The 13,300-nt window shown below is 45.9% G+C and overlaps 1 protein-coding gene across 1 annotated transcript in view; it reads left to right on the plus strand.

Annotated features, from left to right (window-relative positions):
• Positions 1–584: 584 nt before the first annotated feature.
• GTF3C3 (general transcription factor IIIC subunit 3) overlaps positions 585–13,300 on the plus strand; it is a 34,409-nt gene continuing 21,693 nt past the window's right edge. Inside the window, exons 1-7 of the mRNA XM_081211326.1 lie at positions 585–793; positions 4,213–4,318; positions 5,771–5,958; positions 6,839–6,962; positions 8,793–8,984; positions 11,388–11,553; positions 12,890–13,037. Coding sequence (XP_081067452.1) covers positions 692–793; positions 4,213–4,318; positions 5,771–5,958; positions 6,839–6,962; positions 8,793–8,984; positions 11,388–11,553; positions 12,890–13,037 — 1,026 coding nt within the window. The 5' untranslated portion in view covers positions 585–691. The remainder of the gene's footprint in view (positions 794–4,212; positions 4,319–5,770; positions 5,959–6,838; positions 6,963–8,792; positions 8,985–11,387; positions 11,554–12,889; positions 13,038–13,300) is intronic.

The following is a 13,300-nucleotide window of genomic DNA, read 5'->3' on the forward strand; positions in this document are numbered from 1 at the left end:
ACTAAACAACAACAACAAATTTAACTTTCATCCCACCATGAATGGGGCCAAGAATTTAACAACCAGCAGAGCTGACTTAGAATGGATAGATGGCAACCCAGCCAGATCAGTGAGGTATTAATTCTTCTTCTTCTTCTTCTTCTTCTTCTTCTTCTTCTTCTTCTTCTTCTTCTTCTTCTTCACTGTCACCCTTAACCTCTACCAGCATTGATAGCCCTGTTTATGGCTGACTGTGAAGAGAAGGCATTTTGCAAAAATCTTCATAAGAGTAGCACAACTAAACAACAACAAAATCACGACGTGTAACATTTCTGCCCAGGTCAGGTCATTTCTGCCCGGGGAAAAAGGTGGCCATTCTCTTCCAAACACCAAGCTTCAGTAATATAAACGTTGATCACGATATGCTACTGACGTTCCCACCCTCTCAGGGCAGAGAAAAGAGGTCCTTTTCTCTCTTCCTAGCGCAGGTTTACAGAACTGCGTGAAACGACGGCCTTCACGTGCAATAGTGGCGCATGCGCAGACAGTCGCCGGCGTCCTCCCCGCCCCCAGCGTCCTTCCTTGTTTCAGCCCGGACTATTTTCAGTGCCGGACCGTTTGGTCCCTCGCATTAAGAACTCCCCCAGTCTCCTCGCTCTTTGCAGAAACAAGGCTTTCTGGATTGTTGCTTCCCCCGCCCCTCGCTGCAAAAATGTCGGGGTTCAGCCCCGAACTTATCGAGTACCTGGAAGGGAAAATCTCCTTCGAGGAGTTTGAGAGGCGCAGGGAAGAGCGCAAAAGCCGAGAGAGGAAGGTGAGATTTCACGACACCCCCCCCCCCGCCCACCACCTGCAGCTGAGGAGAAAGAAAGGGGTCCATTGCCTTCATGGCGCTCTCTTCTCGTGTTTTGGTTGGGGAGTGTGTGTTTTTTGGCGGGGTGGACTCCTCGCTTCTATCCCCGAGTCCCCTCCCTCAACATTTGCAGCTATCGTGGGAACTTTTAAAGTCACTCAAGGCAGACCGTCGTTTGCAAGCAAGCCTGGCAATAAAACCCCGCGAAAACACCGTCCCCCCAAAACCGGGTGTGTGGGGGGGAAGGGTGATGATGATGATTTTTTTTGGTAAATTTATTTATTTGTGGGTTTTTCAAATTAAATTTTTACTATCACAAATCAACATAAAATATAGAAATAAGATTCCACATAATCTCCTGGACTTCCCTCTTCCGCTTTGTGGGTCCTATGGTTTCTCATTTCCTCCTGCATCTTTTATAATGATCCAAATATTTTGCAAGTGTTATTCCAATCCCTTGAACGGATTTTGGCTGCTTACAATGGTTTTTAAGATAGATTATAAATTTTCCCGAAATGCATTGTACCCATCATAATTTTTTTTAATTATCTGCATTACAGATACAAAGTTGCACACTTGTACTTTGGGATAACGACTCCTGTTTTTATACTGGCAATTACAGAGTGGTTTTCAAATCCCACTTCATTTGCTAGGAACACACATTGAAAGGATTAGAAAAATACACTCACTCACAGCTCTGATTGCATTAAGTGCCTTGATTACAACCACCTGCTTTTTGCCCACCCCAATTGGGTGATTTAATTTGAAGTACCTTATTTATCTGACTGCAAGCAAAGTGATAGCTGTTGGGTACTGGCTTTTTAGGATAATATAACTGAATAGTAGGGAAACTTTGGAAAAAGGCAGTGTTTATGTTACTCTGTATTAAGTGCAATACACGGGGTGGTGGACTGTGCTGATTTGTTTGAGTCTAGCAGAAAGTGAGCCTCCAGTTTTTCCCAGCCTAAGTGGGCAATGTAGTTTTAATTTTTAAAGTAGATAAAAAGTCGTAGTTGAACTGGTCTGCTGTGGTGGTGGTGGGGGGGGGGAGAAAGAATGAAAGGTAACTAGATATTCCCCATACAGATATACATATGAATAGCAATAATTCAATATGCTGAATAGACAAAATACACAACACACTATCCAGAAGCAAATATAGTATTCTAGGATCAAAAACTTTTGGTTAGGAGGGGAGGCAAGATGCTTACCAATTTATGTGTGTATCAAAGATAATGGACTGGATCTCAAGCATATGGGTTTTGTCTTGGAAACAGAAATCTGTATGGCAATTCTCATGTTATTTTTTTCACATAGATTAAGGCAACTAGCTACACTAGTGTACCCAGTGCTTTTTTCTAAAAAACGTTTAGGGGTACTCTCATTTTCCTTCTCATATTGAAATACTTCCCCTCAATGAGGCCAAACTTGGATTCACAAAATGTTTAGGGGTATGCATACTTCTGTGTCCCCCCAGAAAAAAGTACTGAGTGTACAAGTTTTTAATGATATACAGTGGAGTAGAATAATGTGTGTTTAAAAATTTGTAGGGCTACATTTATACCAGTGTTTCCCAACCTTTTTTGGGCAAAGGCACACTTGTTTCATGAAAAAAATCTCGAGGCACACCACCATTACAGCCCCGTGACGTCAGCGCACAGCGTCACGCCGGGAGGGACATGAATTGCTAGCAAATTACATAATCACCTCCTTGAGGGCTGGCTCATATTCTCCGAAGGCAGAACCCCATTAATTAACAGGACAGACTCACACCATAGCCAAGACGAGGGGGGAAAACCTCAGTCATGCAGTCATGCACATGTGGGGGCTAAATGAGGACGTAGACCGGGCAGAGAGCAGGGTTCAAATCACCCCACCTGGCCAGGACAATCCCTGGGTGCTCCCTTGGGCCACTCGCCTGACCCACCTCGCAGGGCTGTTGTTGCGAGGATAACACGGGGAGAACCACGCGCGCCCCCGGGAGCTCCTTGGAGGAGAAAGCGGGCGATGAATGCAATGCACGAAATATATGAGAGGCGACCAGGTTTTGCAGGTGAGGGGCCCCCACCAGCCTCCGCTTCCAACACCCGGCGCAACGACGCCGAAGTTTCCCCCCGGGCTCGGCTCGGGGAGCAGCGCTGCTCCCCCCCGGCTCCCCTTCGCCCTCCCGACTCTCTCTGCCGCCCACTGGGGACCCCCCTCACCTGCCAAGTCCGGAGCGCCGGTGGAAGTTGCATGCATGCATGCAGGGCGCCGCGTTGCCATTGCATTGCACTGCACTCCATGCAACGCCTGCACGCATGCATTGCCTTGCACGCCCGCCAAGGGGTTTCCCCGCGGTCCGATGCGTCCCCTCCGGCGCGGATGCAGCATTGCAAAAATAAAAACCCCCCGACGCAGCCCTACCTGGGGGGCAGCCTCCACCTCCGCCGCTCCGCCTCCGCGGGGATCCCCGGGCTCCATCCTGCCGCCCGATCTCCGCGGGGGCGCAGGCAGGCTGCGCGGGGTCTGCGCGGAAGAGCCCCTGCCCGCCCGGCCGCCGCCGCGCTCATTCCATGGCCGGGAGAAGAGCGCTTCAAACAAAACGCCCGGCCCGCCAGGCCACGCTGGGAAACGTAGTTCGCGCACCCCGTGCGGGCGCGGAGCCCAAGGGCGAGGGGACTACGGATCCCGGCAGCCCCCGCGCCGGGGACGGAGGGGGAGAGGCTGGGTGCAGGGATGGAGGGACGGGTGGGTGGGCGAGCGAGTGAGTGAGTGGCAGCCACCAAGCCTTGGCCGAGAGCCAGGAAGGGCCTCCCCGGAGGAGGAGGAGGGAGGCGCAGAGCGGGAGGGAGGGAGGGAACCCCAGGGGTCATCTAGTGACGGCGCCCCAATCGAAAATTTGACTTTTAAAATATATATATATATATATATTTCGAATTTTTTAATTTTTCCCGCGGCACACTAGTGTGCCGCGGAACAGTGGTTGGGAAACACTGATTTATACAGCCGTCTTAAAGACTAGTGATACGTAAGCTTATATGATTTATTCTGGGGAGCAAAAACCCCCAGTAACTACACAATGAAAGAGGTGGAAAAGGGGAATGTGTCCGTCTTACCCATATATATTTCCTGGAAGTAGTTCACTACAAATTTTTGTTCACAATTTTAATGGAACAATTTATTCCAGTATGTACAATGTACACCTTTGATAAATGAGTTTCAGTTTAATTTTGAATAACGGTCCCTGATTCAGTTGTACAACAGCAAACCAAAGTCTAATCGCCCAAAATCAGTACCATCGTCTATGCAGGTAAGTTGTTTTGGAACTGCATTCCATATTGATAGTAATGTTATAAAGTTCATATTTTCTCTTCATCGTATTTTGCCGATCTTTACAGGATGGAGAAAATGCACTTACTGAAGAAAATGTCGAAGATCCTGACGCTCCTTCTACATCTGCACAAGGACCATCTGTTGGACCTCAGGGTCACAATGAAGCAGAAGGTACATGTTAAACGAAATGTTTAACTGGAAGGATTTAAAAATGCCATACCTGCTCAGTGGTAGCTTTTAGGTGTAACATTAAGCATTGTTAAGCAAAATATTGAGTGTGCAAGCTCTCCTGCTTTGCTTCTCCTTTAGGCAAGCAGGAAAACAAAGCAAGGAGCAGCTTGCTTAGACTAACGTACCAGCCAGTGCATATGGTTTATTTTTCTCCAAGCAAATCATGATCCAAAGTCAAGGTTTGTTCTTGGCTTCCCTATAATGATTTGTGTGAGAGAAACAATGTTTGCTGGTACATGCTTTGTATACAAAAGCACCTAGGTTCAATCACTGCTGTTCAGTGTGTAGTAGAGAATACTTCTGCATGAACCCTTAACCAACAATGCGACAGCATTTGATGCTCCCAGGATATTCACTGATTTTCTTATAAGACTGGAGTGGGGGTGGGTCTTCTTAGGCTTGCTTTCAGGTGCCAAGTTGTCTTCAGCTACTGGTGAAGAAGTTGTTACTTGTTATTGGCTGTAGCCAAAAGTGATCCATAGAACCAGATTGTTTGGAGATTCAATCACAAAAGATCTTGTTACCGTACTTTTCTGTGTATAACACGCCCCCATGTATAACACGCCCCTATTTTTGAGGACTAAAAATTAAGAAAATGAGAGATTAACCAGACTTGTTCAGCTTTTTTGCGGAAGATTGCAGAGAGTTGTTTTTTAGGGGGGGATTGCCAAAAATCACTCACCCGCCTGGCCAACGCTAACACTCACACACGTTGCAACAGCCTCCTAACATCTGTCACCTTGCTGGCAGAAGCAGCCTATTGCCCGCCCCTTGCTGCAGACACCAATAACACGCTGCAGACCATCTCCGGCTCACAGCATCAACCAATCCCATGTCCCCCCTAGGCACCACCCTTGTATAAGACGACCCCTTATTTTAAACATAATTTTTCAGTAAAAAAAACCTAGTCTTATACACGGAAAAGTATGGTCCGTTTTATGAAATAGATATTTGTTGGTTCAATCACTGTTTCTAGTAATTGGCTTCTCCATTATTTTCACTAACTTAGAAAATATATCAGTGGGCCCTTTGATCCCACTGTAATTATTGAAAATGACTTAATGGCTCAGGCTGTATACAAATAATATTTTTCAAGCAAAGGGAGCAATTTCTTCCCAACTACTACCCATATTCCTAGCCCTGGCGTGGTAGGACCTACACGAATGCAATGTGGCAATTTCCCCAAATACAAGCACTTCCAATAACTTCCATGAGTCTGTGGAATTGATGGCAGCAGATTGTAGGAAGTGTCAGTTGCAGTCAATTTGTGCAACTTTAAAAAAACAAAAAACCAGAAAATGTTCTTAAATAGGGAAAGATTGGTGAGAGGAGGAGGTAATTTTGCATGATTTCTCATTGGAGAACATTGTAACTTTTCTCCCTCCCAATCAGAAGAGACATCAGATGGAGTCAGCAAATCTGTCCATCGAGTTTTTGCTTCTATGATGGGAGAGAATGAAGAGGAAGAAGAGGATGAGGAAGAAGAGGATGAAGACGAAGAGATCTCTGAACAGCCTACAGCAGGAGATGTTTTTGCCCTGGAGATGGTGCTTAACAGAGAGACGAAGAAAATGATGAAGGCAAGTGTTTTCAGACTGAAGAACCTCCAGGGGACTTGGCTATTGCTGAAATGCAGGGGAGAAAGGTACACTTTGAAAGAGATACTCCAATTCAGCGAGAAATGTCCGCAAGAGATGAAAGGGGGCTTCTCACACAACTGTTGTATATATTTTTGTCTTCCTGGACATGTATTCTGATAGTCATTTCAGCTCCATAGAATTCGTTCTGTATTCTAAGGGGAATTCTTATTTCTCCCCCCGAAGTTACTAATTGTTGCGTATGACTCAGGTTTAGTCAGGCCACAGTATCTAATATTAATTTCCCAATGGAGGTTTTTTCATATAACATATCCCCTGAGCCTGATACGTTCACGTTTTAAGAAATGAATGCTGATTGCAGGAGTCTGATTAAGGTGGGCCTGGTGGTGGGGAGAATAACCCTAAATTTTTGTTTCATTTTCTGAAATACCAGACCAAAATACCAGAATTTAATCAATTTAAGGGATACTCTTGGTTCATGCGCTATTCTTATTAGGAAAAGAATAACGCACATATCATTGGAGAGCCAGTGTGGTGTAGTGGTTAAGAGTGGTAGTCTCGTAATCTGGGGAACCGGGTTCGCGTCTCCGCTCCTCCACATGCAGCTGCTGGGTGACCTTGGGCCAGTCACACTTCTTTGAAGTCTCTCAGCCCCACTCACCTCACAGAGTGTTTGTTGTGGGGGAGGAAGGGAAAGGAAAATGTTAGCCGCTTTGAGACTCCTGAAGGGGAGTGAAAGGCGGGATATCAAATCCAAACTCTTCTTCTTCTTCTTCTTCATTGCAAGTTGCAACATAATGCAAGTTGAACTCTAGTGTCTAGTCGCCTTAATGAAATAAAAAACTGTTAATCTTTTTACTAGGAAAAACGTCCCCGCAGTAAATTGCCCCGTGCCCTTAGAGGCCTCATGGGTGAAGCAAACATCAGGTTTGCTCGAGGCGAGCACGAAGAAGCCATTCTGATGTGCATGGAAATCATAAGACAAGGTATTGTTTGGGGAGGGGTGTTGAGTGATGTTTTTGAACTGGCGACAACTTGAAAGGGCCAATGAAATAAATTTAATACATATAGTGCAGTGTATATGGGTGTAAACATTAGCAGCAGATACAGTGGTACCTTTGTTTAAGAACAGCTTAGTTTATCAACAACTTGGATTAAGAACGCTGCAAACCCGGAAGTAGGTGTTTGGTTTGTCAACTTTGCCTTGGAAGCAGAACATGTTCCGCTTCCTGTTGAGTGTAAATTGAGTCCCCCGCTGCTATGGGAAAGCACGCCTTGGTTTAAGAACGTTTTGGTTTAAGAACAGACTTCCGGAACAGATTAAGTTCGTAAACCAAGGTACCACTGTACTGTGTTTGGACATCTTTCTTTGTTTAGCATATATTGTATTGGCTTACCTAATTATATTGGTTAGGATCCAAGGAGATCGTCAGTAGCATGATGTGAGCACCTACAGATAATCTAGGACTTTTCAATTTTATTTTCTGACTATAGCTTCCTATATTTAATTGGATACCTTTCCCAGAGATTACCTTAAGAAGAAACTGAGTTAAAACGTCTAGTTGGTGTGTGTGCGTTTGGGGGGGGGGGCGAGTTTTCTGCACAACCTTACAAATTTTTTAATTGACTTTACACAGATTTCTTCTTATGTATGTTCTTTAGTCATACATTCTAGGATAAGAAACAGGAACTGACTTAGGTTGTCTTGCCATATTATAATGCACCAGTCTGTGAACTACTTATTGTTAAAAACATTTTTATCCGACCTTTCAACCCATATGGTCTTCAGGTAGTTAACAACACTTATTTGAAACAAAATCACAATCTAAACAAAATCTGAAGCTACCGATAACTTTAAAACATTTCAAAAGGGAGCACAAAACAGCAAATTAAAATGTTGCTTTGAGATAAGGTAAACAAAATCTTTTCATCTGGTGCAAAAAAAGAGATAATAATGTCAGCAAACAGGCTTGGGAAATGGTCGTCACAGGTAATTAACCACTTCTTCTCAAGGCTGGGCATCCAGAAGAGGAAATGCTGCAAAACAGCACCTGAGTGTAACAGCACTTAACTCCTCGGGGCTTCAGGTGATGATTTTAACAATTTGACAGGCACCGTATTTTTCGCTCTATAAGACGCACCAGACCATGAGATGCACCTAGTTTTTGGAGGAGGAAAACAAGAAAAAAATATTCTGAATCCCATAAGCCAGAACAGCAAGAGGGATTGCTGCGATGCCTCACTGAACTCAGCAGTGTGGGATGTGATACATAAGTAGCAGTCAAGTACAACAGTGATCCCTCTTGCTGTTCTGGCTTCAGCGAAAGCAACGCAAAGCCTCTTCAGGGCAGCAGAAGGAACGCTCCCCCTGCCCTGAAGAGGCTTCGCGTGACTATCCCAGAAGCCAGAACAGCAAGAGGGATCGCTGCGCAGCAATCCCTCTTGCTGTTCTGGTTCCTGGAATAGCTGCGTAGCCTGCATTCGCTCCATAAGACACACACACGTTTTCCTTTACTTTTTAGGAGAGAAAAAGTGCGTCTTATAGAGCGAAAAATACGGTGTGTGTGTGTGTGTGTGTGTGTGTGTGTGTGTGTGTGTGTGTCTATATATATATGACCTTCAGATACTTTCTGAGTCTCACACCTTGGCTTCCAGGTCAAAACCAGCACTTTGAATTGCATTCAGAAACAAATTAGTAGACAAAGAATGTTTGAGCAGCGGCAGAATATGCGCAGTCCTGGTTGTATGCACTAATGTTATACAGAGAGATGAGTTTCTTTAAAATGCTAAGACGTTTCTGTTTTTTATCTGAGCAGCGCCTCTCGCTTATGAACCATTCTCAACCCTCGCCATGATTTATGAAGACCAAGGAGACATGGAGAAATCGTTGCAGTTTGAATTGATTGCCGCTCACTTAAACCCCAGTGACACTGAAGAGTGGGTTAGGCTAGCTGAAATGTCTCTTGAGCAAGACAATATTAAGCAGGCTATCTTCTGCTATGGAAAAGGTAAAGAAATGGATTTTTAAGAAATAGAACATCCTTTAGTTGCATTTTCTTTTCTGCTATTGATTGTTTTGCATCACTTACAACAGCAAATTTATTAGCTGCTAGAATCTGGTTGTTGGCAGTGTTGTTGAACCTATTTTCACTGGCACACTTTGGATGATTTTCCCAATGCCTCTCGAATCAGATTTCGGGTTGTGTGTGTGTGTGGGGGGGGGAATGCACAAGTGAGATGGGGCGGGGAGCCATGTCTCACAAAGCAAGTCCTTTTCCAAGGCTTCTGCTGAGGGGTAAACCACACCCAGTGTATTTATATGCAAGCTAGTTTAACAGCTTAGCTGGTTTAGCTAAGAAGTAACAAGACTTATCATCAAATCATTCCTCTTGGTGTCCTGATAAAATGACCCATGAGAGCTAATCCTTGATAGCAACGTCATATTTCCAAGAATTACTGATAGGCTGCATGATAGTTTGAAACCACAACGTTATACTGTATGCAACAATAATGTCTCACAACAAATATAACTGATCTGTAGAAAAGACTCTAAAACCTGAAAAAGGAGACAATGCACGTACTTTTGTAAATCAGGAAAGTCTTTAATCAAAATTATTTTTAAAAATAAACTTGACTGTGTTCTAGTGGGTCAGCATTCTTCTACAGTGGTGCCTTGCAAGACGAAATTAATTCGTTCCGCAAGTTTTTTCTTCTTGCGAGTTTTTCGTCTTGCGAAGCACGGTTTCCCATAGGAATGCATTGAAAATCAATTAATGCGTTCCTATGGAAACCGCTTGCGAGGCTGGCGGTGCGGAGAAGGGCTTTTCTCCCCACCGCAAGCCTTCAGGACAGGTACGGGAACAGAGGGGAAGGGGCGCAGTGCTTCTCCTCTGTTCCCAGGGCTTGCGGTGGGAGGAGGGTTTTTCCTCCCCGCCGCCAACATTCAGAACAGCATTCTGAATGTTGGCGGTGGGAAGGAAAACCCTCCTCCCACCGCAAGTCTTCAGGACAGCCATCCAAAGGCTGGCGTGGGGAGAAGGGCTTTCCGCCCCACCGCCAGCCTTCGGAGCAGCCTTCCGAATGCTGGCGCGGGGAGAAGGGCTTTTCTCCCCACCGCCAGCCTTCGGAGGAGCCTTCCGAAGGCTGGCGCGGGGAGAAGGGCTTTCCGCCCCACCGCCAGCCTTCGGAGGAGCCTTCCGAAGGCTGGCGCGGGGAGAAGGGCTTTTCTCCCCACCGCCAGCCTTCGGAGGAGCCTTCCGAAGGCTGGCGCGGGGAGAAGGGCTTTCCGCCCCACCGCCAGCCTTCGGAGGAGCCTTCCGAAGGCTGGCGCGGGGAGAAGGGCTTTTCTCCCCACCGCCAGCCTTCGGAGGAGCCTTCCGAAGGCTGGAGCGGGGAGAAGGGCTTTCCGCCCCACCGCCAGCCTTCGGAGGAGCCTTCCGAAGGCTGGCGCGGGGAGAAGGGCTTTTCTCCCCACCGCCAGCCTTCGGAGGAGCCTTCCGAAGGCTGGCGCGGGGAGAAGGGCTTTCCGCCCCACCGCCAGCCTTCGGAGGAGCCTTCCGAAGGCTGGCGCGGGGAGAAGGGCTTTCCGCCCCACCCCCAGCCTTCAGAGGAGCCTTCCGAAGGCTGGCGCGGGGAGAAGGGCTTTCCGCCCCACCGCCAGCCTTCGGAGGAGCCTTCCGAAGGCTGGCGCGGGGAGAAGGGCTTTCCGCCCCACCGCCAGCCTTCGGAGGAGGTCCGAGGACAGTGGGGAAGAAGCGCTGCGCTTCCCCGCTGTCCCGGAGATTTCCCTATGGGCTTTCGTCTTGCGAAGGAAGCCCATAGGGAAATTCGTTTTGCAAAGCGCCTCCAAAACGGAAAACCCTTTCGTCTAGCGGGTTTTCCGTCTTGCGAGGCGTTCGTCTTGCGGGGCACCACTGTATAAACCTTTATTTCTATTTTTTTAAAAAAATGAAATACGGCAAGAAAGATGATTATAGTGATGCAAAGAGATGCAATATTACATGTGTGAGAAAGAAAAACCAGCTGCCATAAATTGCACTGGAGCCTAAGAACGTCTTTTGCTGGATCAGACAAATCTGTCTGCCAAACCTAGAATTCTGTTTCCAATGGAGACAAGTCCAGATGCCTTTGTGAGCTCACAGCATTTGATACACAGAGGTATAGCGCTTCTGAAAATTGGTGTTTCCACTTAGTAAATAATGAGAACAGTTTCTTCGGGCTGTAAAAATCTGATTTTGTGCCTGTTTGTTTTGGCAGAGTTGTTAATAGTAGTAGTAGTAAGAATAGTAATAGTAATAAATAATAATAAAATTATAATATAATATTACTACTATTGTTTTGTTATGTTAGTTTTGGTATTATCATTATTATAACACTATTGAATATAATAATGCCTCTTCTTATTTTTATAGCTCTGAAGTATGACCCTACCAATGTGCGATACTTGTGGGAGCGATCGAGTCTCTACGAGCAGCTGGGAGAACATAAACTGGCAATGGATGGCTACAGACGCATTTTAAATCTCCTAACTCCTTTTGATGGGGATCGCTTTATGCATCTGGCTAGGGATATGGCAAAGTAAGCATTTAGTCAAACATTTTACAGCGTGCCGAGGCGAAATGTCGCATCGCTGCTGCTGTCCCAAGAATGTGTGTGCTTCTTGAGGCAAACAAGGGTGACCCCAGTTTTTGGGATTGAGACAAACCAGGAAGGCAGGAAAGAGGTGAGGGAAGAAAATAGCATTTGATAATGTATAAATGACAAGAGGGTGCAAGGGTGTTAGAACAGAATGGTTCTCTTTATTATTTACATGTCAGATTTCTTGCACAATAGAACCCAAGGAATATATGAGATTCCCAGGTTGTCTCCCAGCCGGGCACTGACCAGAGTTGGGCCGGCTTAGCTGACTGGGCCATGCGCCCTAAAACCATGCCCATATCCTTTGGTGTGGGGATGGTTTTATTTGTTGTTGTTTAGTCGTTTAGTCGTGTCCGACTCTTCGTGACCCCATGGAACAGAGCACGCCAGGCACTCCTGTCTTCCACTGCCTCCCGCAGTTTGGTCAAACTCATGCTGGTAGCTTCGAGAACACTGTCCAACCATCTTGTCCTCTGTCGTCCCCTTCTCCTTGTGCCCTCCATCTTTCCCAACATCAGGGTCTTTTCCAGGGAGTCTTTTCTTCTCATGAGGTGGCCAAAGTATTGGAGTCTCAGCTTCATGATCTGTCCTTCCAGTGAGCACTCAGGGCTGATTTCCTTAAGAATGGAGAGGTTTGATCTTCTTGCAGTCCATGGGACTCTCAAGAGTCTCCTCCAGCACCAGAATTCAAAAGCATCAATTTTCCGGCAATCAGCCTTCTTTATGGTCCAGCTCTCACTTCCATACATCACTACTCGGAAAACCATAGCTTTAACTATACGGACCTTTGTCAGCAAGGTGATGTGTCTGCTTTTTAATATGCTGTCTAGGTTTGTCATTGCTTTTCTCCCAAGAAGCAGGCATCTTTTAATTTCATGGCTGCTGTCACCATCTGCAGTGATCATGGAGCCCAAGAAAGTAAAATCTCTCACTGCCTCCGATGGTTTTATAGAAATGAGCTTTAAGGGAGACGGCTTTATACAGAAGACTAATCCCATGCAAAAAGAAATGGATATTGCTGAAGTCATAACCGTTAGATGGAAATTTGCAGAAATTAGTGAAATGTTAGGGACACAAACGCTAAATATGGACACATTTTAGCATTACTTCCATATACTTTGCACAAACACATGATAGGTGTTTTGGACTGGGGGTGGGCATTATGCTTTACGGCTTGCCTAGAAAATTCTCTAACGGCTTTATATGTTTCCTTTTAATTTTTAAAACAAGTTATTACCTGCATTTAACTATATTACCTTACTGCTGTTTCCCATAGGAGCTATTACGAGGCCAATGACATCACTGCTGCTATTGAGATAATGGAAGAAGCCTTTGGTAAACACCAGAACCTCGTATCCATGGAAGATGTCAATATAGCTGCCGAGCTGTATATCTCTAACAAACAGTATGACAAAGCCTTGGCCGTAAGCACGTTAAATTAATTTCCTGTAAGGGCTAGCTGTGTTAGGCACATTGGAAGGGGCAAAATTTATATCTGTCCTTGTATTTATACCCCACCTTTCTTGTGTCCTGGGGTCCAAGGCAGCTAGGTGGGCCTCCCAGGTGGCCAGTTATCCAGGTACTGGCCAGACTCATACTTGAATGGCTCCAGAAAATTGGTGGCCTTGCATTCCTTCAGACCATACCCACCCCCCTTTTTAGGGTCCTGGGGTCACATCCACACCGT

The sequence above is a fragment of the Podarcis bocagei genome, assembly GCF_964188305.1.
Source record: "Podarcis bocagei genome assembly, chromosome: 1".
Lineage (NCBI taxonomy): Eukaryota > Metazoa > Chordata > Lepidosauria > Squamata > Lacertidae > Podarcis > Podarcis bocagei.